The 27,829-nt window shown below is 40.2% G+C and overlaps 1 protein-coding gene across 4 annotated transcripts in view; it reads right to left on the bottom strand.

The window, feature by feature from the left end:
• fbxw4 (F-box and WD repeat domain containing 4) overlaps positions 1–27,328 on the bottom strand; it is a 61,290-nt gene extending 33,962 nt beyond the window's left edge. For all 4 annotated transcript variants that reach the window (XM_054796216.1, XM_054796214.1, XM_054796215.1 and 1 more), the window contains exons 1-5: positions 27,014–27,328; positions 26,224–26,319; positions 25,698–25,883; positions 24,047–24,179; positions 22,459–22,544 (exon numbers count right to left, since the gene is read on the bottom strand). In XM_054796216.1, the coding sequence (XP_054652191.1) occupies positions 22,459–22,544; positions 24,047–24,179; positions 25,698–25,883; positions 26,224–26,319; positions 27,014–27,198 (686 nt within the window). In that variant the 5' untranslated portion in view covers positions 27,199–27,328. The remainder of the gene's footprint in view (positions 1–22,458; positions 22,545–24,046; positions 24,180–25,697; positions 25,884–26,223; positions 26,320–27,013) is intronic.
• Positions 27,329–27,829: the final 501 nt, after the last annotated feature.

Below are 27,829 nucleotides of genomic sequence, written 5' to 3'. Positions count from 1 at the left end.
ATTGATAAAGTTTAACGTTCATTCATGAACGACCTTGGCCTGGCCACGCCCATTCTGCATTTTAGAAATATTGCGCCTTCCATTGTTTTCACTGTCAAGCGTTTTGTTTTTGCGTTTTGATTTGAAAGTGGACTTGTCTAAACAGCACTTAGTGTGGCAAAGAGGCAGCTGTCAGGCCCGTTAGGCAGCACGGCCCACTGGCAGGCCCTGGTAATTAGTGTTGGGTAAACTCATTTAGGGCCCAAATGGGTCGGGTGGGGACGGGACCAGTACGCATGGTGAGTGACCTGTGACCCCGTTGACATAGGATACAATAGGGTTATGGTCACAATCACTATCTGGATCCTATTACTCTCCATTACTCACATTACTCACCCCTCAGTGGACGGTGTGTCTGGTGGACTTACAATGAAAGATTGAGCAAGCCTTTATGTCCCCTTTCTCCTGCAGCATTTCAAGAACCACACAAGCCTGATCAGGGTCACAGCTTGCACTGATATTATAGCTGCTAAGGTCAGGGCCTCTCTCGCTAAATGTGGGGCAGGAGCCCCCCCCTAAACACACACACATACACACATGATGAAATATCCTCTTGCCTAATCTGTGTCTCACCCCCTAATTTCACTTTTCATCACTATCATCACTGCCGTTTGTGTCATCTCATCAGCTGGCATCTTATCTGTGCTAGAGTTACACTAACTGGATCTTACATCCATGCACACACACGCACGGCCAACATTCACACTCATGATGTTGATCATCAATATGAAGGGCGAGAACCTAGTGTCGGACAAAAAGAACTTTGTTGCCGCTATCAGCACAGTGACAAGCACCCATTTGTCAGATTACTGCCATAGTTACTACTAGCGATGTGAGATACCAGTGATTCCGTTTTCGATCCAATCCAATATAAGTAAAACGCAGGCTGGTATTGGCGATACCCATGCAAATATACCCCATGTGTCTGGTCAATTTGAAACAGTTTATCTAAAATCATAGCATGGCTCATAGCTAGGGATGTCCGATATTGACTTTTTCGCCAATATTACCCAACTCTCAATTTCCAATACCGATATGTGTAATATATCTCCTGTCGTGGAATGAATACATAGTAAGTAATCTACCTAACAAACATGTATACGAATGAAAATACACCCGATATATGAAAAAGCAGCATTTTCTGGGACGTCCCCACAGACTCTCCTAATCGAGAGTGCGCACACTGTCAGATTTTACCGTTACTTACTTCCGGGACTTGTAACATTCCTACAAGTGACAATAAGCGGCATAAAAATAGATGGATGGAAGGAGGAGCTAGCTTGCTACTACTTACAGTATATATAGACACTCCTGATCAAAATCTTAAGACCAGTTGAAAAATTGCTAGAATTTGCATTTTGCACATTTGGATCTTAATGAGGTTTTAAGTAGAGCTACAATATGCAAAAACAAGAAGGGGGAGTGAGACAAAAAACATTTTGAAAAAGTAATTTACTGAAAACAACAATTAAACTGAAATAGGCTGTTTATCAGCTGATCAAAAGTTTAATACTATCTTTGGGCATGCTTGATGCGAGTGTTTCCAGGAGGCTAGTGGGAACATTGCTCCAAGTGGTGAAGATGGCTTCACCAAGGGCATCAACTGTCTGGAACTGACGGCCATTTTTATAAACTTCCCTTGCCATCCATCCCCAAATGTTCTCTTTGGGATTTAAATGAGGGGAACATGCAGGATGGTCCAAAAGAGTGATGTTATTCTCCCTGAAGAAGTCCTTGGTCAAGTGAGCATTGTGAACTGCAGCGTTGTCCTGTTGAAAAACCCAGCTGTTACCACGCAGACGAGGGCCCTCAGTCATGAGGGATGCCCGCTGCAATATCTGCAACATCCGTAAGCAACCGCCGTTTGACGACCCTGCACCACCTGAAGCTCCAGTGTTCCACTGAATGAAAAAGCACCCCAGACCATGATGGACCCCCCTCCACTGTGCCGGGTAGAAAACATCTCAGGTGGGATCTCCTTGTCATGCCAGTAACCTTGGAAGCCATCTGGCCGTCAAGGTTACATTTTTTCTCATCAGAGAATTAAACTTTTTTCCACCTTTCAATGTCCCATGTTTGATGCTCCCTGGCAAAGTCTAAACGGGCAGTTTTGTGGCGTTGAAGGAGACGCGGTCTTTGAATTCGTTTTTTGTTTTTTTACACCCTTTTCCCGCAGATGCCGTCTGATGGTTATTGCGCTGCAGTTGGCACCAGTAAGGGCCTTAATATGGGTCAAAGACTGCCAATTGGATCCTCCGGCTCAGCGCAGGTGTGATTTTTTTCGGGTCTGCCACTTGACTTTTTTGTTCCATAATGCTCAGGATTTTTCAAAAAATTTGAATGACTGATTTACTGCACCCAACCTCAGCAGCAATGGCACGCTGCGAGAGGCCTTGCTTATGCAGCTCGACAATCCGACCACGTTCAAAAAGAGAAAGCTTTAGCCATATAGCCATATATACTGTATATACACACATATGTTTATATACACTGTATATATGTTTTCATCTAAATGTATACAGTATATGTACTGTATATATATATGTATATATATATATATATATATATATATATATATATACATATATATATACACACACACACAGTATATACATATAAGTGTATATATATACACACATATGTATATACATATATAAACATAAATATACAGTATATACACACACATATATATATATATATATATATATATACACACATACATACTGTACATATGTGTATATATACATATGTGTATATACCTACATATACACATATATACATATATAATATACATTAGTATACATTTTGTATACATATAGTATACATTTTCAAATTAATCAGCTTTGAAATTAATTAATCGTTATTAATCACGTAGCTTTGCTAACTTTTCCAGTGGGATGTCAGCCTCTGCACACATTGCTACAAAATCCTCAACAAACCTTCTTCTTGAATCTGCTGACTAGTTTGAAGCGGGTTCAAGCTTCCCCATGGGTGGCCGGCAAAAACACACAACACTTAACTTCTTAAATCCTGGACCATGTTGACAGAAATGCGTAAATGGATGATGTTGGTGTGAAAGTAGACTTTGATGGTTATATCTTTACTACTGGATAAGAGCAAATGAAGATGTTTTTTCAGTGACATTTAGTTGTAAAGGAATGATATTTGTACCAATGGAAGGACTAAGGGGCTATACATACGGAAACGTTTAAGCCTCTCATCCACACGGGAATGGCATTCTGTGTGACCTGAAACTGTATTTTTTAAAAACAGCGTCCAGAGTGAGAAAATCTGAAAACGCCGGATAGCCGTTTCCGTATGGATTAGCAATCTGCTAAAAACGATGACATCACAGACCCATCGCCGTCAACTTTGACGACAAGCTGACATAATATCTGATTATTTTGACGGACATGACTCACGTTAGTCGACATTCTCCTGATATTTTGTTGTAATGACTCGCAGAAGTAATTCCATTTCTCGTAAGTCTTGATGTGCATGCTTCTCTTCATGGGTCACGTGGTTCTGTCTGCATGCCTGTTCACAGCGCCACACATATCACTTAGTGATGCGTTCCCGTCTGGATGCAACTATATAGTAATCCAGCACAATGCGGACGCAACTCTTTTTCAACCTGCCAAAAAGAACGTTCCAAGAACGTTCCCGTGTGGACAGAGCCTAAGTGTTAGCAAACAAAACCCAGCAGCCCCCAGCAGTCCTGCACTTTGAAAAGATTAACGCTGCCTCACTGACTTTAAATTAGGAGTGCATTTCATTGTTTGTGTGTGTGTATATATGTGTGTATAAACAATTGAATGTAATGAAAGGCTGTATTGAAATGGACATCCCCAAAAAAAGAATACAAGTGATACACATGGTGACATCCCTTTTTCTTCCTGTTGCTGTTTATTGTCATGCTCAGTGTCCAATAAAATAAATGTCTGTTTTGACTTCTGTTCAAATGAGGACATGTCTTAGAAAGACATAATGCATACACAAAAAAGTCTTGACTGACCTAGGACAATTACACATGAATGCTCACATCCCCACTGTGTGGAGGCATTTGGCTGTGAGCTTCAAGGGGCTGACCCCCCCCCATCCAATCACCTCCGTAGGGAAGAGGCTTGTTAATTTGTTGCGCTTGACCCCGGGCTTTGTGCCTGACGTGTATCCAGTTTGTAAAAGGTGCTTTTATCTGCTTTCTAAATATGTCTGAGCTCAAAGGGTTATGATGCTTTTATATCGGTCACAGAGGAAAACAATGGCCGGAGAGTGCAACCGAACCCCCTGACACCCACTCACAATCACATACAGGTGCGGGCACACACACATATGCACGGCTCCCTAATTTAACCCCTTTTAATTCAGGATTTTTTGGGCTAAAAAAGTTGCAGTCTAAGTAAATGTGGCACTGTCATTAAAACATTTGGAGTAGATGAATGCTACTGACACTGAAGAACAGGAGTTTGAATCCACTGAAAAAGAAGTCTTTTAAAGGTCTGTCTATATTTTTTTGTAGAAACATGTGCCTTCAAAATTAGACACAATGGGGTCAGAGTTTGAGTCCTTACCTAATCCCATTTCACATTTGACAGTCATACTACAAATATGGAATATTTACATGGATTTTTGTAAAGTTAGGATCAGGAGTTCCAAAGGCATTCCATTTGGAGACCCTTGGTCAAAGTCTACAGTAACTCCATGAAAAGAGAAGTCCATGGTTTCCTTGCACCATCTTGTCCTTCAACGCCATTTTGGTCCAACATTGACACAGTCCTCATTTTCCAGTGTTCGGTCACGCAGGAGTTTCTTGCTTTTCTGACAAAAGTCTACCCATCAAGCAACATGTCTGTGTTTTCACAACTTCACTGGCTATTCAACGCATCGGTCATCATGAGGAGGGGATATAACTGGTCTAAGCTACATATGTTACAAGAGGAGCTACATTTTTAAGGCACAGAAGTTTAAAGCATTCTGGAATGGTGTACATCATTAAAGTCTCAATGAACTAAGCTTTCCAATGACGTATAACACACCTTGAAACGCTAATTGAGGGTGGCGTAAAACCCTGGCTTGGTCATGACAGACCGTCGAAACATCATGAGGGTTAACGGTAGTCATTTAATAGCATTCCTTCTAGCTATCTATAAACACAAACACTTTATCCTTCAACACTCTTGAAATGGTTTTTCTTACAATCAAATACTAATGTGAATCGGCAAACATGTATGGACATAAACATGCACGATGGCTGTCTCCCACACGGCTCTGCATGGACACACATCCACATACGTCCACCCCAGACCCTGTTGTTCCATCCCCACCCCCTGTGGCCCTTTTGGCTTCTGTTTGTGTCTCCTTGTGTGTAGGGTCACCAGGACATTCCTCAACTGGCCCCTCAGTTGTGTTCAGCCGGCTGGAACAGACTCATAGCATCAACACCATATGCACTAGACACACAACTAATAGGAGAAGGCTGACTGTCACACAAAGTCATCTAGGACCCAAAAAACTTCGTATGATCATTGAAATAATTAAAACACTGGGGGGAATGGGGACTTTTTCTCCACAAATGATACCCCCAAAGAATTCTAGACAGCATCATACTCGTTACATCCGTTGTCTATTTAGTTTTATGAATGAAATTATCAACTTTTTCTAGTAGTTGTAACAGATTTGCAAATGTAATAACTTTGTAAAATGGAAGTCATTAAGTATGTTTAGAAGTACAATCTAGTGATATGTGTGCGTCTTGGAGTTAGTGAGCCAGTGAAAGGGGACCTACATGTGTTGTTAAGGACTGGAGGAGCATGACATGGACATTTGAATCAAGTCGAGAAAGCTTCAGTGATCACAAAGCTTTCTGCTTGTCAGCATAGTGTGGGAGTGACGCTCATTAGTATAATCCACTGAGTCCACCACACATCACACCAGATGGATATCATTGAATTTGTACATCAAGTGATATCAGATGGCAACTCTATAGATGCCATACAAAAAAGCTCAAGTTGATCAACGGCTTCACTCAGTTTGAAACTGTATATGCATCCGTACTCACAAAAAGTTTGGGATATTTGGCTTTGAGGTGAAATTTCTGGATGAAACTAAAATGTACTATAACCTTTCCAGGTGAATTTATTTTTGACTAGGGGTGTCACGATACACTCAGCTCACGAGATGAGGCGATATTTGAACAATACTTTTAAGACTACGATGACAAAAAATAGGACTGGAAAAAGTACTTATTTAACTGAGCCACAAAACAACGCATGTACATTTTGAAATGGTTTATAACTCTGCATGTATGACCTAAGCTAACTGTTTTTTGGTTTTACTTTTTTCCAGAAATTGAAAGAAAAACTAAAAATGATCAAAGTTACAATAATGATGGCAGTTGCAGCTGCTGCTACTCATCATTTATGTTGATGTGAAGTTATCAGTGGTGGGTGGTGCATTTGGTCTGGCCTTCAGTGAGGACATAACCAGCCACAATTTTTCTTGGCAGACACTATGAGGTCCAGTGTTGAGGATAATATACTGTATATTAGCATACGTTGTCATTTACCCTCACTGGGATTCAGACCACAGTCCCCTGTGCCAAGTGCTGAGGTCGTTACCCACCACACCAAGCAGCCGCTTAAAAAATTGAACCCTTACATTACACATAAGTGACAAGTAGTATGTGAGTTCCTTATTGGCTGAAGTGCAGCATTAATAGTTCCAGATTGTAGCAATGCCAGCTCTACTCGTCTTTGTCTATTTATGTTGGGGCTGTCCAAGGATATAATCATTTTAAAAATGTTACACATATATTTAAACTTATTTAAGCTTTTTAACATTACAACTTTTTGCTCCACTTTCCCACTTTTGTTTTGTTTTGTTTATTTCTGCAATGAGCCACTTTCCATAGATAGCCCCTGGGCCACGCAAAACACCCATCCGTGTTTCGCCAGGAACGTGAGGTGTTACCAGGCGACAGAGGAGTGTGCCCACGCTCTGCCTTCTTGGCACTATCGCTCGTCAGAAGTTGGGTTGCATTGTGGAAAGGTTTATGCAACTTTCAGACCGGCATTGCTCAGTGATACTTCTACACAATTAGTGTAAACCTTTGTTGACCGCCTGTATTTCATCGCTGTATAAATGCATGACGGCTCAATCGTGGTGGAATCTCATCACAAACACTAACCTGCCTGATGTCTTGTATGTTTGAGGTCTGTAATGACGTGGAGTTGGTCGCCACAGTGCCATTATTATTAATAAAGCAAGACATCCGCTTCACCCTTTATCTTCCAATACATCGTCACCGATACGCCTGACTTTCATTTCTGCTAACTTGGTGCATTAGTAACTAACTTCCACCTGATCTCTGCTGCTTATAAAGTTGTCGCTCCGAGCGTAAATAGAACTGCTCGGTTGCAGACACGTTTGAACAAGTCTACGTGTTTTGATGTGACAAATCTTGAGTCACTTTGGTCAAATGTAGAATTACTACAACTTCTGCTTGGATATTAACACAGCAGCTGTTCAACTCCAACGGAAAAAAACAGCCACACGCCACTCGTTGAGGCTGATGCCAGAAACACAGAGGTTGTTGCAAGGTTTATAATGGTTTTAAGTGTATTATCCTTCACAGTAGCGATGCCATAGTTCACAGTCTGATTGACCCGCTGGCCTGTTCTCATGAGAGAGCTTTTTTCAAGAAATAGTCACATTTACTCTCGTATCACAAGATCATGACGATGTGACACCCCTCATTTTTCACCATCTCTCCAAGTATTTCACTTTTTACACAACTTGCTGTTCTAAAAAAAAAAAGCAACTGCTATGTATTTGTTGTGGATGTGCTGACATACACAATACTTTGACAAGGGAGCCCGAGCGGCACTTATGTTAGTCAGGAAATGCCAGGTTTTGACCGTCCAATAAGGCAAATGTCCGAAAATATTTTGCCCCAATGACACAATGTCTGTCAAAAAATGCAGTGATGTGGAGTGCTATATAAAGCAGTGCTTCACAAATTGTGGGGCGGGCACCCCTGTGAACTGTTGTGGGGGGCGTGAGAGCCAGGGAGTAATTTCAGTGTTAGTGCAGACCTGCCAACATGTACAAATTTATCATACTCATCATGCACTCTGGAATATGCTTGTATCGTCACAGCTCTCCATTCTGTCGCATTTTCCTGGTTTCAGTTTTCATTTCAGTCTGTACAGTACAGATAAAAAAAATAGAAATCAGTTTCTCAATAGTATTTCAAATCAGTGTGGGGTTCGGGGGGCGGGGCGTGAAAACATTTCTGTTTTCTGTCCTGGGGGGGTCATGACAGAAAAATAATTGAGAACCACTGCACTAAGCCAACGTGATTGAATTAGCAATTGAGTTTGAGCACATTGAGTGAAGGAGCGTCCTTATTCAGGGTCACACTGCTTACGTCCATGTGGAGAAAGGCTTAGAAAAGGTACCTTAAAACAGTCTCCTTTGTAACCTCCTCTAGCCAGCCTGTTAGAGTTGGCAGAATCGCATACCTGCCGTCAAAAATATGAAAAACAAAGGCCAAACCGATATCACTCAATGTTGGCACCTGGAAAACATAGGTATTTTTAGGATAAAAAAGACCTGACAGAAGTACTACCCTTGTGGCCAGCCATATACAACGTGAATATAGCTGCCCTCTGTCGGCCTGGCTAACTGGCACTGGACTAGATATTCTTTGGAGCGGACCATTCCATGAGAAAAATGAGCAAAAAGAAGGCTAAACTGTCACTTCCTGTTGAAGGGACGGGATGTTTACTGCTTGAGCGCCACATTTGCGTCCAGAGTTTTGGACTATTTTGCAGCGTTCCTGACCACAGATCTTGCCCACAATAACAGCATTGCTTGCTGACACCCCCGGCTTGAGTACTGTCCTTCATGAGGTACTGAGTTGTTGAGATGAAAACAAACCCCAGCTAAAAACTGCCCCTAGCTAATAGCAAGGCAAGCTAACCGTCACTAACAAATAATGAAAAAAGCCTTCCAGCCAATAATATACAACAATTCTTCTCAACTAAGGAGAAGAAATACGACTTCATGAAAATATAAAATTTAAAACAGTCTACACATGAACAACACTAGAAACCTTTAGCATATCAGTCTGTGAAATAAAATTTTGGAGCAAATTGAGTAAAGAAGTCAAACAATGTACTAATATAAACCACTTGGTGTTTCCAAACTTAAACATCTGTATTGATTTGATGACAATGTTGCAGGAATCACTTCCTGCATCATTTATACCTGAGTGAGAGCGGCGCAAGCCCAGAGAAAACTCTTCCTCAAAGCTTACAGGGTTGTCCAGCGGAGAGTCACAGAAGTGCAAAACACCTGGCAGTGTGAAAAAGCTGAAGAGATTCAGTCCTGACTTCAATAACGCTACACTTCTATCATGCACCAAGAAACATCACTCCTCATTGAGATGGACACAATCACTGAAAGGTTCAGTGCTGTACCCATCTTGGATAAATGAAGATGGAATTGCAAGGTTGCAATCAGACACCTGCTGCAGCACCATCCATTCATGAAACTGTGATCAGGCAAAGTTCCAAAGTCTGATGCTATCCTAGTTTAAATCTACAAAGCTAGAGGGCCCCGTTTTGTGGAAAAACCGACTGACTTTCAGTTTCCATGGAACTTAGCGGCTGTAACCCAGGAGTTCAAGGATGCCTCCATAATCTTTACAACTAGGGGTGTCCGATATTGGCTTTTTTGCCAATATGCCGATATTGTCCAACTCTGAATTTCTGATTCCAATATCAACCAATATTGATACCGATATTTGTAACATACCATATCTCCTGTCATGGAATTAACACATATCTGTTGTGAGGCTAATGGATAAAGCATCAGCAATTAGCTCGACAAGGCTGTAAACAACACTGTACAAATGTGAATGAATGGAATGAAAAGGGCTGGTTATCAGTGCCATAGACTCTATGATTTCCCAATTGATGCCTTCCGCCCTGGGAATTGGAAGTACTGAAGGAAGAAGCCTTGGTTTCGCCTCGAATAACCATCGCTTTGCAGTCATTGCAAATTGCAAGTTTAATATCCAAAGGTGACACCACAGACGCAACATTAGTCAGGAGCAAGCTAGCTTGTTACTAGCCACCCACCGTTGTTTACACACTTCAGACGCGGTTTGATGAAGTCATCATCTGCCCACCGGAAATATGGGAGCCAATAGGCCTATATACAGCATTTTTAAAAGCGGTTACAAAATAAATAAATAATCTGTTTTCATTGTATGGAAAAAACCCAATACCAATATTACATTTTGATGCCAATATGCCAAAACACATCCCTAATTACAACAGAAAATGCATTCTTGGTATTGCTTTGCTATCATTGGTTATAAAACCCTTCTGAACACCCAAACTCAGGGGCTGGGAACCTTTTTGGCAAAGAGAGCCATCAAAGCCACATATTTTAAAATATATTTCCGTGAGAGCTATATCATATTTTGAACACCCGGAAAATAATTGGCTCTGGATTAAAATGTATAAAAAAAAGTTTTATATTTTGAACGTTATTTTTAACACTGCGATTTCTGTAATTTTTTTTTCCTTCAGCAAAAAAAAAAAAACAACCTAAGTAAATACATTTTATGGTGCTAAGAAATGTCTGAGAGCCATAGATTCCCTACCTCTGCCCTAACTGCACATCTCGACCAGGATCTGCAGCCTGACGGTCACTGCAGCTTCAGGGAAGTTCATGATTGACATGATATTTGGTGCCTGACAGCTTCAGGAGAAATGCACAGAGCAATTGACTGATCTCTACATGGTGTTCATGAATGAAACAAGAGCATTGATACAGTGAGTCACGGACGAATTTGTGGTGGGCATGCCAAATTTCCTCAGTCTTCTCAGGAAGTACAGTCTCCTTTGGGACTTCTTCAGAATTTGTTGGGTGTTGTGAGACCAGGTGAGGTCCTCGCTGATGGGTGTGCCAAGGAACTTGAAGGTTTTCACCCTCTCCACCTCAGTCTCATCAATAAACAGGGGTCTATGCGGCTCCTTTTCCCTTGTTCTTGGGTCGATGATCATCTCTTTAGTCTTATCTGTATTGAGAAGGAGATTGTTAGCACGACACCAAGCTATGAGGTCCTCCACCTCTCTTCTGTATGATGTTTCAACACCACCAGTGATCAGTCCGATGACTGTAGTGTCATCCGCAAATTTAATGATGCTGGTGTTGTTCTGGGAGGCCACGCAATCGTAGGTGAAGAGCGGGTAGAGGAGTGGACTCAGCACACACCCCTGTGGGGTCCCAGTGCTCACAATTCTTGAGCTGGATGTGCGATTGTGGACTCTGACTGACTGGGGCCTGCCTGTGAGAAAGTTAAACAACCAGTTACAGAGGGAGGGAGACAGGCCAAGTGTGAGGAGCTTATTTGTGAGTTTGTGGGGGCTGACTGCCAGAGAAGACTGAGGAAATTTGGCATGCCCACCACAATCCTGAGTTGCTTCTACAGATGCACTATCGAAAGTGTCCTTACCGCCTCCATCACTGTTTGGTACGGTAACTGTACAACACGTGATAGGAAGGCACTCCAGCGGGTGATCAAGACCTCACAGAACATTGTTGGGGCAGCCCTCCCCTCACTGCAAGACATTTATAAATCTAGAGTCCTACGCCGAACACACAACCTCATCAAGGACAGCACACATCCAAAACACTCATTATTCACACTCCTACCGTCAGGCAGACGCTACAGGAGTTTGAAGTCCAGGACCACAAGGCTGGCAAACAGCTTTTACCCACAGGCCATCAGGCTCCTCAACGAAGCACTCGCACACGCCGCACGCAACACACGCACACACTCATAGCACTTTATTTATTTATTTATTTATTTATTTGTATTATTTACTTGTATTAATGTCTCTTCTGTTGTTGTTGCTTAATTTATTGGTATATATGTTTATGTGTTTATGTTTCTTATGTTCTTATTCTTTCTTGTGTTTTCTTTCTTTTCTTGGGAGAATGAACAGAATAAGATTTTCATTGCATGGTATAACTGCTGTTTTACTATGCACATGACAATAAAACTCTCTTGAATCTTGAATCTTGGAATCTTGAATCTTATGTGCTTTCAATTATGTTGTAAGATGTATACAAAAAATTGGAAATTACATTTATTTTCAAAATGTGCGAACTTTTAAAAGATGGACAGTTTAAAAGAAATTGTGAGCTTTATTTGATGTGTGGAGCTATTTGAAATATTTTGTTTTATTGCAAACCGACTGAAGTTTATAAAGTTTATTGCCAAGCAATAGAATTTACAACAAGGGATTGAGTGCAAGTGTGCAGCGCAGACTAGTCTTGCAAAACTAAACACAAAAACATTCAAGTTTTCATACAGGGTGAATGTACAGTAGTTTTGTCAGTGGGTGTTTATGCTGGTGTCTGTGAGGAATGGTTGCTTCTAATGCATGTAGCTGTCCATGTGTGTAAGGAATGTAAGGTGAGGTGGTGTGTATATGTGTAATGAGGGGGTTCAGAGTGAGCTGTGATTATTCTCACCTCCTGCAGTGTGCATCCTTTGGGTCCCAGGGAAAGCAGCGGTATTTAGCTGGTGGGAACGCACATTCTGCTCCCTTATCGCATTGTTGCAGCCTGGCTCTTTTCTTCTCTTTTTTTAACTAATTGAATTCTTGACTCCTGAGCCACAGGGACGGCTCGGGAGAGAGCGATGAGAAAGACGTGAATTTCAGGATTTTTCTCCAGGTTGAGTGGGGCGGAGCAGTGGGGGTGAAATTGGAGTGTGTGAGCTTGGCTGCTGGTATTGCTGAGGGTGGGGGAGCATTCATGGAGGGCAGGCTTGGGCTGGCTGGGTGGTGGCCGTGGCATCAGTCTGTACTTTGATACTAAAGGTCAAAGGCCATCCCCCCTGGCGATGGTGAGAAAGTGGCGAATAGCTGACGGTTTATCCAACAATCATTTTCTTCTTTTAAAATGTTCAAAAGCACTTTTGGCCCCTGGAAGATCTTTGTAGTTGTGCTTGAGGAATTCGAGACAAAACAATTCTATCCCCCTCCTTGTTCTCACCTCTCTTCAGGGTAGCTTCTCCCTTCACTGCCTTCTTTTTCCTACACTAATGGTCAGTGTTGCGTGCACCCCACACCAGACCCACCCAAACTCCAAATCAGGATACCGCCTTGTTTGGCAAGAATGTGGCACAGAATAATGTGCCGACATAATTGGATTTTGGCTCCTCGACATGGGAGAGCGTCAAAGCCAAACTAACAAACAAATGTTCTCAGGGGCTTTGATCAAATATGCTTGTGTTTCACAACGGGTGCCACTGGACTGTGCAAGAAAGAGTCATTATTGCATATACTAGGATGAACATATTTTGATTTGCGAAAACCATGGGCATTCAGCCCGGCAATGAGATACTCACATGATACTGGAAGTTTACTCAAAGATGCCTTATAATTTCAATAAATTTAAAGTACCGTATGCCTCCTTTGTGATACAAAATTGTTGTATTGTAAAATACTATCTACAACCAAAGACACAAATTCACATGTTTTGTTATGCCTGAAATAATACCACCTTGATAAGTTTCAATGGTGCAAAAATAACTTCAAAATCTCTGGAGCGAAATGATAGAAATAATGTCTCTTCTGTATTGGAAAAATCGGCTTGTAAGAAAATACAGTGGAACCTCAGTTAGCGTATGCCTCGGTTAGCGTGTTTTTTCGGTTAACGTAAAAAATTTAAGCCACAATTTTGCCTCTGTTTGCACGCCTTCTACGGTTAGCGTATTATATGGCGCACGTCTTGTGTCATTAATAAACTGTGCAAGTCCATCTGTATTCTTAATACATTTTTTTTAAATCAGAAAACGTCCTTCCTTGTTAGCATCCTATTAGCTAACGAACACCATCTTCCTGTTTTGTCATGAGTTAATTTCTTGAATTCAAGAATGTTTATCAAAATGCTGGCACTTGCAACTTTCTTTGGCTCCATTTTGGGTTACGGTATTGAGGTGAGAAACACTATTGAATTCAAGAAACAACTCCTGTCAAAACCGGAAGGTGGTGGTGGTTGAACTCCCGGCCACATCATGTCTCTGGGGACAGTCACATCAAGAATCAAGTCTTATTCAATTTTATTCCTATCCTAGATGTAATTATTGAATATGATTTTGACTGGAATTTCACACAAAGTTTGTGATGACATTGCCACGCATTCTGTGGGATACCTGAAGGAGAGAGTGTACGGCAGCAACCCACAGACCATTGAGGCCCTGAAGACCAACATCCGTGAGGAAATTCGTAGAATCCCTCTTGAGATGTGTGGCAATGTCATCACAAACATCAAAGTGCGTGTTGCAGCTGTAATCCACAGTAGAGGAGCCTGGACTGACCATGTCATCAATTATTGAACTGTGTAGAAAACAAGAGACAAAGTGCGAAACCTTTGCTATCAAAGGTTAATTTTATGTTTCTGTTACAAATCTGTAAAAACAATTTTTGAAGTTTTGTGTAAAGATTTTTGCATTTCTGAAACAGATTCATTGGATTCCACAGCAGATGAAGACTTCATTTGCGCATGTAAACGCTGTAGAACACATACGCAACAATGGACAGCAGACAGAGCGCCGTGATACGACGGGAGAGGAAGTAACGCCGAGCGATTGTCAGTTCTGATTTTTTCGAGGAGGCATTTTTGTGATGCAAATCTTTTGAACGCACATTGTTTCAAGAAGCCAAACTCTTTACTTAAGTGGCCCAAGCAACTAACCGGAACTATGTTTCTCATTACTGAAATCCGACCAGAACTTAGCTCACGGGACGAAGTGGGGTATAAGTCACCGTTGATGCACTACACTGCTGATGGAGATATCATACAACTTCATGTCAAACAATGCAAACTATCCCTTTAGAGTAAGTTTAAAGTTGGAGAGTGCGTTATTCAAAATTTTGTCGCCAACATTTTCACTTTTACTGCAAATGAATATCGGCTCCAAATATCGGTTATCAGCCTTCTTGACTACTAAAAATCGGTATCAGCCCTTTAAAAAAAACACATCAGTCGGTCTCTAGCGAAAAGTGAATATTCAAGATAATACTGAAGATCTTTCACATCTTGGATCAGTTCATGAAATACGTGGGAGAGAGCTTAACAACTACTGATAATGATGTTATATTATATATTTTATATTATAAAATATAATGCTAATGATAATAATAACATCTTTCATAACCTTGAGACTAATACAATATAATGCTCATGATGTTAGTAAAATCTTTCATAACCTTGATACTCATATGGCAAAAATGATGTTACTAATACGCATCTTTCATAACCTTAACACAACTATGGCGTTAATGATGTTACTACTGTAATAATCATCTTTCATAACCTTGATACTAATATGATAACAATGTCACTAATACGCATCTTTCATAACCTTGATACAAATATGACTTGTTTGATGTGAAGAAGGTAGTTGTACAGAAGATAGTAGAGAACTGAAGATACTCCTGAGATGATTAGAACTAAAGCAACCACTGGTATGTTATGACCATTGTTGCTTCTAAGATATACTGTTATATGGAAATGCTATATGTTATTCAGTTAACATTGAACAATGTTTAGACTTAGTGGTAATTCAATACTGTTTCTCTTGCCTCAAGGTTATCAACCTAACCTGGCAAGCTCCTGTAAATTTTCCAAGTTCAGGCAGGCTAAACCGCCTTGACCTTGACCACAGCTTTAATAAATAAATAAAATGAAACAGTAGGAAAATGCGTTACATCGCAAAAATAAATGACCCTTTTTACCCTTCCACCTTCTACGGTGCCCTGTCTTATTTTACCTAGTCTAACCATGATTAGACTCGTGTGGAAAAGGGATTCTGAATGAGAAAACAATCGGATTTAAAAAAAAAAAAAAAAAAATCCAAGCATGATGTAAAATCAATCTCTTTCCAGGAGCATCATGGGAAAGATGGGGGCGACCGTCCTGCACCTGCTTTGGCTTTTGGACTCAGTTACAATAACCTTCACTGACAAAGCTGGACTTCATATCCACTGGAAAAAAGGAACAAACATGGGGAATGATGCAGTGGGAAGAAGGTCGTGCTTTAGTACATGGTTCATGGATTCTACGGATTACCACACATCACCTCTTTTACGTGGGAAATAACAAAACATCTACTGGTTTTACCAGGTCCAAACACTTGTACCAGCCAAAGACAAACTCTTTAGCGTTGCAAGAAAAAAGGGTTTAATAAAGTTTTTCAGCAGCTGCTTTCAAAGAGTTCAAATGACACAGGTGGTTGGTCAGTGAGAAGTGCACAGCACTTACCCTTTGGAGGGGGTGGCAGGCTGAGGTCTTGTCTGCTATTTCAAGCAGCAAATTGGAGGATTAATGATGTGGATGATCTGCTTGCTTCCCCACACATCTCTGAGAGCTGCTCCAAGGTCTAGACCAGATTGGCCAACTGGGTTTCTAATTTATTTTATTTGTGTAAAATAAAAATTAGTATTTTTTTCATCGATCATTTCATTTAAGGGATTAATAATGAGATCTTTAAACGCTCTATATTAAAATATGCTAGCTGGTTTAAAAAATGTTCATGAACTCATTCAATACCGAAGACGTAGTTATATATTCTAATAAACCCAAAGGCTCAATCCCAACAACGTATTTATACGTCTTTTACGTTTTAATGGATTTCACTTCAGAGCAATTCTAATGCATAAAATCGGCCACAAGGTGGCAGAAGTGCATTTGATAAGAGCTCGGCAGAGACCATGTGGATGGAAAAAACACACATGAAAGGAAGGAGAAAGTGAGAGAGCGTGGAGGAGTTCAGAAGGTTACGCATTGAAGGGAAATTTTAGCGCACACGCGTGCACACACATGAACACACACAGTTCAGCTCCAAATGTGAAAATTGTAAATACTTCATGGTCATATATTTGTAAATAAATTGTTATTTTGACGTAAACAGCCCTTGTTTGCGTTGTTTATGTTGTGGTATAGTTGTTTAGATATTTCAGCTGTCACAAAAGCAAAAAATTTGTGTCAAAGTGAAATGCATCTTTTCACAAACAGCTGTTTTTCTCCCTTTTCTCGTTGGGTTTCCTGAAACTTTTGGGTTTCCTGAAACTTACCCATGTTCTACTGCTGATTATTAAAGAACAGAAAAAGGTAGAAACTAACTTTTTTTGTGATGAAAGACTGGAGTCTAATCTTTCTTTTGGTAGTGTCCATGTTTATATAGGACAACTCAATATGTATGAAAGATCAGTCAAAATCGCCTAAAATAGCCGGTACTGAAAGGGTTGTTTTTAGAAAAATGGCTGGGATTGAATGAGTTAATGAAGCAATGGTGAATGTACTTAAAAGCCCCAGTATATTTGCATGGATCGGTCTAAAAAGACTATGCAAGTCTGTCAAGTACTACACACAAGCGATAAAATCAAAGATACCAATTCATGGTTGACACATGTAGAGTCATGGAAAAAATTATTAGATCACCCTTGTTTCTTCAGTTTATTGATCCATTTTAATGCCTGATACAACTAAAGGTACATTTGTTTGGACAACTATCATGATAAATATAGCTGATAATTTAATTTAAGAGCTGATATCTAGCAACTTCCATGGTTTTCTTGATAATAACCCAAAACACTTACATGAATAACTATAGCATTGTACTGTCAAAAAAAATAACTCTTATGATTTTTTTTTTGTTTTCATTGTTACATTTGCCCAAACAAAGGAACCTTTAATTGTACCAGGCATTAAAATGAACAAGAAACTGAAGAAACAAGGGTGCTCTAATCATTTTTTCCATGACTGTATGTACAGGTACTACCCAAAAAATTAGAATATCAAGTAAAAGTTGTTTTATTTTGGCAATTTAACATAAAAGATGAAACCAACAAAAGAAGCTGGGTGTTCTCAGAGTGCTGTCTCAAAGCACATTAATGGACAGTCAAGTGGAAGGAAGAAGTGTGGAAGAAAACGGTGTACAAGCCGGAGAGATGACCGCAGCCTGGAGAGGGTGGTCAGGAAAGGGCCATTCAAAAGTGTGGGGGAACTTCATAAGGAGTGGACCGATGCAGGAGTTGTTGCTTCAAGAGAAACAACACGCAGCCGGATGCTGGACATGTGCTTCAAATGTCGAATTCCTGTTGTCAAACCTCTCATCAATAGTAAGCAGCGCCAGAGGCGCCTTTCCTGGGCAAGAGAAAAGAAGGACTGGTCTGTTGCCCAGTGGTCAAAAGTCCTCTTTTCTGATGAATGCAAGTTTTGCATCTCATTTGGCAACAAAGGTCCCAGAGTCTGGAGGAAGACTGGAGAAGAGCACGATAGAAGATGCATGAAGTCCAGTGTTAAGTTTCCCCAGTCTGTGATGACTTGGGGATCCATGTCAGCTGCTGGTGTTGGTCCTCTGTGCTTCATTAAGTCAAACATAACCGCAGCCGTCTATCAGGACATTTTAGAGCACTTCATGCTTGCTTCAGCTGAATAGCTTTATGGAGATGCAGACTTCATCTTCCAGCAGGACTTGGCACCTGCTCACACTGCTAAAAGTACAAAGTCCTAGTTCAACGACCATGGGATTACTATTCTTGATTGGCCTGCAAACTCACCTGACCTGAACCCCATAGAAAATCTATGGGCCCATAGTCAAGAGAAAACTGTCCGGGAAGAGACCAAACAATAAAGAAGAGCTAAAGGCCGCAATTGAAGCATGCTGGTCTTCCATAACCCCTGAGATATGCCACAAACTGGTAGCATCCATACCACGCCGGATAAAGGCAGTTATTCAGGCAAAAGGGGCCCCAACCAAGTACTAAAAAGAGGTGCAAGAGTTTAGTTTTGGAGGCCTCACATTTTTGTATTTAAAATCCTTTTTTACATTGACTTTATGTAATATTCTAATTTTCTGAGTTTTTGAATTTGAGTTTTTTTTAAGCTGCAAGACCTGATCAGCAAAATCCAAAGAAATAAAAACTTGAAATATATTGATTTGCATATTATTCCTTTATATAATATGTCAAATTCACCTTTTAAGTTGAATTGCAGAAATACAACAAACTCTTCAGGATATTCAAATTTTCCTGTCGTAGTAGTACCTGTAATACATGTATGTAATACAAAAAAAAGTGGCCATTACAGACACAAAAAGAAAATCAATGTATGCTAAGCTATCTGAAAAAACAACTTCTTAACTTTCTCTTCTAGATGATAACACAAATTAGTGTAAAATCGAGAGCTGCATCAATTCGTCAATGAACTGATGATTAATCAATTATCCAATTAATCAACAATTAATTGGTGTTTGATTCATCGTTTTTTTTTATGAAAAATGTAAATATCCTCTGATTTGAGCCTGTCAAATGGGAAGATTTTTTAATTTTCATCAATAGCCATCCCTAAAGGCGGACATATTATTTTTGTGTTTTAGGCAAAACAAGATATTTGACTTTGACTTTGGAAAACAATGATCGACATTTTTGCCTCTTTTCTAAGATGTGGCGGATCCAACCAACAACTGTTTGTGTTTGGTTCACATTGATTTGGTCCACCAATGGGATGGGTCGGCAACCCGGCTCTTTAGCCTCCTCGTTGTGGCCACGGGACGGCAAAAAGTAATTAGCTATAGCAGAGAAGGGCAAGCCCTGGTTGGTGGTGAGTAATGTCGAGTTTAAATGTTTTCATTTCGAACCTCGATTAATTATGCCTACATTGTGGATAAAACTATACAACACTAACGAGGGAAAGGCTTCTTGAGACGTCATCTGTACTTCTGTGAAGAAGGTGTTGGACGTTGGAAGGAACCAATAGGAGGAGGGCGTTGGCACACCAATTCTGTATTTAAGGCCTAGGCTACCAGCACTTGTTAGTTCGCTGACAAAGCTCTTTGGATGAGGAGCGAAACGTCATCTGTACTTCTTCACAGAAGTACAGATGACGTCTCAAGAAGCCTTTCCCTCGTTGGACAACTCCTGTACGACTGAGAGCCCACACAGACGTTTTCAACAATACATCAAGAAGTGAATGGGTGTGTTTTTCTCATATGTACTGCTGCTGACTTTTTTCTCTGTTTGAGTAATATCACGTGATCAAGCCTTTTCCAAGTTCCACATTATTTGTAACATTCCACACTACAAAATAAGTCATAAAAGTATGAATGACTTTTGCTTTTGTAATATTCCACACTACAAAATAAACAGTAAAAGAATTTATGATTTGTGTTGATATCGGATAAACACCCCTAGTCATTACATTTTTTTTTTGCACAGACAAAACCTGTGATCCACTGAAAACATATCCGCCGCCCAAACAGTTGAGAATGAAGAATCTCACCCCTCACCCAATAAACCACCGTATAAACATTCACAAAAAAAGGGCAATTAGGATACTCCATAGTACCATTTATATAGAAATCACAACCCTCTATTTGTAACTTTGAAAATACTGGTACATTTTCAAACAAATAAATTCATGTGCAAAGCAAACAACATCCTGCTCCCCAATAATGTACGTCAAACCTGTCTTAGTGGCCACCTGTATATAACAGCCACCTGCCTATAGTGGCCACTGAAAAATCCCCCGCAGAAAATTTACGTGTTATAGACCCTGTGTATAGCGGTCACCTGTCTAACGCGTCCAGCGGCATTTTGTATCCCTTGGTCAATATCTGACCGTATATAACGGCCAAAATACCGACTCAAGCAGAAGCTTCATGCACGACAAAGTTTCGTTTTTTAATCAATGAAGCCGTCGTGTGTAGACTTTAATTACTGAGTCGTAGCTCAGTCACAATCATTCACAAGATCCACACAAACTAAGCAAATGAGGTGGAGCCAGGGCCGAGCCAGAACAATAGATGCTAACGAGCCAGTATCAGAGTCGTTCATACCCATATACAGGGAGCTACACTTCCCTTTGATCAGAGGTGCTAATGGAAGGAGAGGATTAGACCACAACCCTCCCAGTCTTAGTGTAAGGAACCAATAGGAGGAGGGTGATGGCACACCAATTCCGCCCACTCTTACTGTATTTAAGGCCTAGGCTACCAGCACTTGTTAGTTCGCTGACGAAGCTCTTCGGATGAGGAGCGACACATCCGACACCTTCTTCACAGAAGTACAGATGACGTCTCAAGAAGCCTTTCCCTCGTTATAAGTTACTAGAGTTTGTAGATATATTATATTCACTGATAAAGAATAAATACAATGGAGAGAAACATTGTATAGTGATGAATTTACAGGATATATAATACACGGTACCTTAATTACTAATACGAATAATGACGAATAAATAACAAGTGCAGTTCAAGCCAAAATTGTATAAAGAATTCATAAATACAGAATATATGTTAAACAAAGATACATCTAAAAATAGGGATGCTCCGATCAGGGTTTTATACTGCCGATACCGATCATCTAGGACTGAAATTGGCCGATACCGATCACATGGATTAATTATAAATTTTTCAATTTATTTTAAGGAGTCAAAATAGGTAACTACTAATACAATTAGTAATTAATTAATAAAGGGGGGTGGGCAATGTGATTTTTTTCCCCCCTGCGACCCAGAATTTGTGGCTGCACCCCTGCTACTTGCTATATGATATGAAAAAAGAAACCATAAAATCACCTTCATTTAGACAAAAACATATTTGACTTACTTTTTGAAGACAAATCGTGAAACTTTCTGAGGACGAGACGCCTTCTTTCAGGAGACTCTGGCAAACTTCCACCGCTAAGTAAGGCTGCTCTCGTCCCATGAATTCAATTATTTTTCGGGTTATTTAGCCGTCTCACTGTCACGTGTGAGCGTTAGCCACATGGCTTAGGTGTCGTTTGACGTGAGCCTCCAAAACTCACCATACTCCGACAAGTGTTGTTCTTCAAATGCCGTATTAAAGCTTTTTAACCCCGCGAGGGGCACGTGGCACATGTTAGCAGTTAGGTTCCACACGGCAGACATGATTGCCTTTGCTTTGAGGCTAAGTGGGAGGACGACACTGCCTGAGATGTTGGGGAATGACACCACACTGCACGAAAGGGTGGTGCGGGCTGCAAAAGTGCCAGCCACAGGTGATCGGCGTTGAAAGACATTTATCAGCATATGCCAATCACACGATTTTTTGGGGGGATTTTTTTTACGGAAATCGGCCGATACGGACATTGGCCGATCTAATGGAGCATCCCTATCTAAAACTCATGTTTGTTTTTTGAATTAATGTAAAGTGTGCTGTGAAGCGTCTAATTTTTCACTGCCTTTTGGATGTGCAGGGGGAAACTAGACACGCATTGACCTGGAGTGTACTGCGCTACATTGAACTGTTCTGCCTTTTGCCAAGGTGGGTGTAACTAAATATTTGTAGAAGTGAGCAAGTCTTACCTGAGTGCAGGATTAATTGCTACAGACCAGACTCTGTCATACAAGGGAATTACGCCTTTCGGGCAGCAAGAAGCCAATGACCATATCTGCAGAAAGAATGACTGTCTTAGCAATGCATGGTGCGTAGTATATGACACGTTCTCCGAACCTGCTGACTGAAAACCTGACAATGTAGTCCAAATTTAAAGTTGAGGTGCACTTAAAACGTGCTTATTTTTTATATTGTTAAAAACATGTCAAAAGGTAACTGTACAACGTTAAGTTTAACAAAAATAGTGGCAAATAAAACGTTGCATGTCAGTGAAAACGATAGTGATGATTGGGTACCACATGACTATGAAATTATGACAGAAACAACATCAAATTAAAAGCACTAAACGAATACGGAGCCACCAACTGCCAGTATGAGCCTGCAGGGCTTGGTTTTTTCAGGGAGGTGCCCCAACAAATATGCACATTAGCACCCAATAAGGTCATCAAATCTTACCTTTTGCATTCCCACATAGTATCAGCATAAACTGATAAATACAGTAAAGTAGTCTTATCTGTGCATCGTGGGAGAAATGCATTGCAAAGTTAAATGGTGCGTTCAACAACCGTGGAACAACTCAGCACTTGCATTACATATGCAAAAATTGTAAGATTTCTAACTATATATTATTTTTTAAATAAAATAATGGCCCACATTTCCAAAATGTGTATCCCTTTACAATAAAAATGTATGTAGACCAAAAATCTTTTCATTTTTAATTATTGTGTGTGTTTTTTTATCATTGCACCTGAATGTTTCCCGTGGCCCCATGGTTGGGGACCCCTGCCTTCCAGCATGCTTGGGGCTATGATGTGCTCTTTTACACATCTGAAAACACAGTAAGAATGACACTTTTATACAATTGTCTTCTTTATTTTATAATCTAGGATTAACATCTACATCGATAAATGTGATCGTTGAATCATATCGAATCGAAACGTATCGTTTGTACACTGTGCCAAATTGTTCTGTTTTTAAAATATAGAGTTTTTGAACCGTATCTTAACCCGTGTATCTAGATGCGTATGGAAGCATTTACCACAAAGACACATTCCTACTTATTATACATAAAAACTTCTTTCTATCTAGGATTACCTGCGATTAATTATGAGTTAACTATGGACGAAAAAGGCGACTAATCACGATTAAATATTTAAATCAATTGACAGCCCTAATAATAACAGAAAATAAGCCATTCAAGACATAAATAAGATTCATGCTCGTTTGTGTTGCTGTAAATGTGTTCCGGTACTAGGGGAAATGAGTGACACGAAGTGACAGTCGGGGGTTCAGATTTGAGTTTTAGCTTGGCGTGGGTCACGGCCGCAACAGTAGCTCACATTTGGGATTATTGTGCCTGTTGTGAGATAATTCAAATCTGCAGTAAACGCCTGTTATTTCGTCTATCAAGTCTGGTGCTTGTGTGTCTCACCAAACATTAGCTAAACATCTCTGCAGGTTCCAGGAATGTGTCATATACTAGCCAGATATTCATTCAACTTGCAGTTGACTGCATCTCAATTACTATACCATCAGAAATGAAAAAGGCATAATGACCTGGGTAGTTTGATCTCTAGATCCACTGACGATGAGTCCATCTTTTGAGTCAATACAGTTGATTTCCTGATTATGACCTGATAACTGCATTGATGTGTGACTCCTCCTACTGTGGACCAGAATCTTCCCATCACTAAAATAGACAAAAGGGAGAGACAAGTGTGTCATCTGGGTCGTAGCTGGGTGTAGCTTGGCTTTAACGTTTTGAATACTCGTATTTCACAGTGGCATTGGTTGGAACTCATTAAAAGGAGCTCAAACCCTCGTCGTCCACTTGGTCAGGTCTACAATGATGCAGACATTCAGGTGGGAGAGAACTGTTTTGCTAAGAAGCTTTTATCTTGTTTGCCCATCTGCAAATGCAAATAAAAATGTATTCCTTCCTACCGTTTCTGATAGCATCATTGAGTCAACCTAAAACATTCGGAGTTCAAATGTGATCTGGAGTTCAAGTGAAAAATTAGATTTTTCACTTCAGGTAACCCTAAGCCTAACATGCACAATTTGTCACACACAATATCGAAAAAAAATCCATTCTAAATGTAGACTAAAACCTTCATCAATTTTATCAATCACACATGAGACGGAATTGTTTGCTTTTCATTCTGGTGACATTAACTCATTCGATATCAAAGATGTATTTATACATTTTTATAAACCCCGACGCCCGATCCCAAAGACACATTTATACGTCTTTTATGTTGTTTTGTGCGAGAGGCAAAAAGAAGTGATCATGCAACTGCACACCAATGGATGTCACTTTTAGAGCCGTTTTAAGCCAGAAAAAACGCCAGAAGGTGGCAGAAGTGCAATCGGCATGGATCGTTTGCATGTAAAAACACACTTGGCAGAAAGGAGGAAGTGGAAGAGCGTGCAGAAGGTGATGCAATGTGGTGAAATTTTAACTCATGCACACGCACACAGATGCCCTTACACACACGGCTTAGTTTCAAATGTGAAAACTGTAAATAGTTAATTGTGTTGTATTTGTAAAGAAATTGCTATTTTGATGTAAAACAAGCCTTTTTTGTGTTATGTTGTGGTATAGTTGTTTAGATATTTGAGCTGTCACAAAAGCAACAAATATTTGTGCCAAAGTGAAAGTTATGCTTGAAACGTACACTACCGGTCAAAACACTCAAACATAATTTCTTTGGGGGAAAAAAACTACATTTTTAAGTGTGAACAAATTACTTCCTCCAGTACAAGGCTGTTCAACTGATGTTCACGAGGGTATAGAACCACAGTGTGTTCCGAACACTGTTTTTATCCAGACAGAGGAGGTGGTAAGTACTCCAGAACTTGGAACACCTGTAGGAATTAGCTGAACCACCAACTGCCAAGGCTTGATCAACCTCCATTTCTGCAGAACAGCTTTAAATTGTTGACCCATTTTGTGGTCCCTGAAACAGGCCTTGTCGTATCATTCTGAAATACACATTATTTTTCAGTTTTGGGTTATCTGACCTTTTCTTTTTTTTTAACCTCTGGCACTTCACCACTTACCTTTGTACCATTTCAAGCTATTCAGTGGACTTGAACGACTTGAATTTCAATAAATAACTGGAAAAATTGCGGTGTTCCAAAACCTTTGACCGGTAGTGTATCTTTTCACAAAAAGCTGTTTTTCTCTGTGTGTGAGATACAGTACCTTCCACCACTGATCAGATGAGAGTCAGTCAAAACAAATCTGCAGACATCCGCTTGGTGGCCAGAGTATATCTGAACAGGTTTACGCTGGATCCTCCTGCAGTTCTGCTGCAGACGGTAGGCTCGGATGTCTGCAGCCTGAGACAAATATAGCGTGTCCCCATCCAGCTGCAACCATGGCAGCAACCTAAAAATAATTTAAAGAAAATATCAGTGAAGTAGGTGCAGACAGAATTTAATTTCAAAGTACTTGAATAATTGAATATGCAGTAGGATATGTTAAATACAGAACTGCACTGAATCTTCCTTAGACATGCTTCTATGTTTTGGCTTCCCGCAGGGAAGTATGAAAACTAAGGTTCCACTGCAGCAACAAATGATTATTTTCTAAGTGTTCCCAATCAGCCTTCGTAATGTTGTAATAATTACTTAATGGTATTTTCCGACTCTAACGCCAGCCCCCAGGCTGGACTTTGAGCATCCCTGACTTGGACTATTGTATGTACAGTTGAGAAAACATGACATACTTTGTCTTCCATTTCAGAGGAGTATCCCTTTTACAGACACCGGCACACCAGTTTAGAGAACGCTTGACTCTCTCCTTCAGCAAGATGTGAGGATAACTGCAACATATATTAGCAATATTAGTACAAACTTCATACCGCTTTAAGTTATCATACAGCCGCTGTATATATGTAGAACATGATACAACTTTTTGGATTTCTTGATTGAAATTCCTTGAGGAGCCATTGAGAGAAAGAAATGAATGGGAATACTGAGGTCCTGAAAGACATATGACAACCTGGCAAGACAATATGTTACAATAATACTTTTTTAGAGACATTTCTGATTGATTGCACAAAGTGTGAGTCAAATGTTTGTATAAAACACACCAATGTGGTGAAAAGTAACACAACTAAGGTACAACACAATACATAAGCGAAATATAAACCTCAATAGTGTAAGCTATTTTTCTGAGACCGTGGTTTTGTTCAAAGCAAGCTGACAGGGTGTAAGGCGCAGTGCTTTTATTGCGAAGGCCGGAAAACATGAACTCGGGAGGCACTTAATTGTACAGTATCGTAAATTTGTTCTTTTGATTTGTTTGTACAGCACTGTATCACGTAGCTTCGTCTCACCGTCACACATTACAGCCACCAAGAGCCCTCAAAGACCGACAGCACACTTCCGTCTTCACAATAAAAGCACTGCGCGAAACATCCTGTCAGAGAGCGAACACAGGGGTCTCAGACAAATCGCTTACAATCGGTAAGCTAGTGCTAGTGCTAATGCTAGGCTAGCGTTGACTTATCTTACAGGTCAGTTCCATTTGGAGTGATTCCGGTGTTTAACATGTCTTTAGCCATCCTCTTCCACACTATGTCACGGCTGACAACATGAAAAATAGCTTTGGACACCTGAGAAAGACGACTAAGTGTTTTCCGGTCCAAATAAGACAAGATGTGATAGAGGACATCGTCAGGCAGGTGCCACAAAAACATGCTTTTAAAAACAGCACAAAGAACATCGAAGACTTTCTTAAGCAGGTTAATCAGTTCAATTAGATGGTATCACCAGGAGGAGAGAAAATGTAGGCGAAGTCGTCTCGAACTAGTAGTTCTATGACGTCACCACGCAACACCGACGACGTGACGTCATCTTACGTCTTGACGCAGCCAACTGTTCACTAAATGTAAATCCATCTGATAATCTCATGCAAAAACAACGTTTATTTTGCTATTGTCTGTCAAGTGTGGATTTTTTTGGTCTGTACAATACACCCTGAACATATACACACATACTGTATGTGTATTCTCAAAGCTATTTTAGTCAAATAAATAGACTGTTCATATCTTAAAACTTATATCTAAAAAAAATTTAAAAAATATATATATATAAAAACGTATTTCCCCCGCTACAAGTATATATTCTATCTAGCTGCAACTATTGCCTCACTAGACCACTGCTTCTCAAATGGGGGTCCTAGCACCCCAAGGGTGAAAGCAGTCCATTGGGTACTTGATATTTACTATGGATATAAGGTATTTAAACATACAGTGGGGAAAATAATCGATGTTTTAGTAAGTTTACCCCTCAAAGGATAGTTGTAATTTCAACAGAGACTGAATGAAT

Source organism: Dunckerocampus dactyliophorus, chromosome 13 (genome assembly GCF_027744805.1).
Source record: "Dunckerocampus dactyliophorus isolate RoL2022-P2 chromosome 13, RoL_Ddac_1.1, whole genome shotgun sequence".
Taxonomy (NCBI): domain Eukaryota; kingdom Metazoa; phylum Chordata; class Actinopteri; order Syngnathiformes; family Syngnathidae; genus Dunckerocampus; species Dunckerocampus dactyliophorus.
Note: the sequence above shows the minus strand (reverse complement) of the source record. Positions and strands in the feature narration are given on the sequence as shown.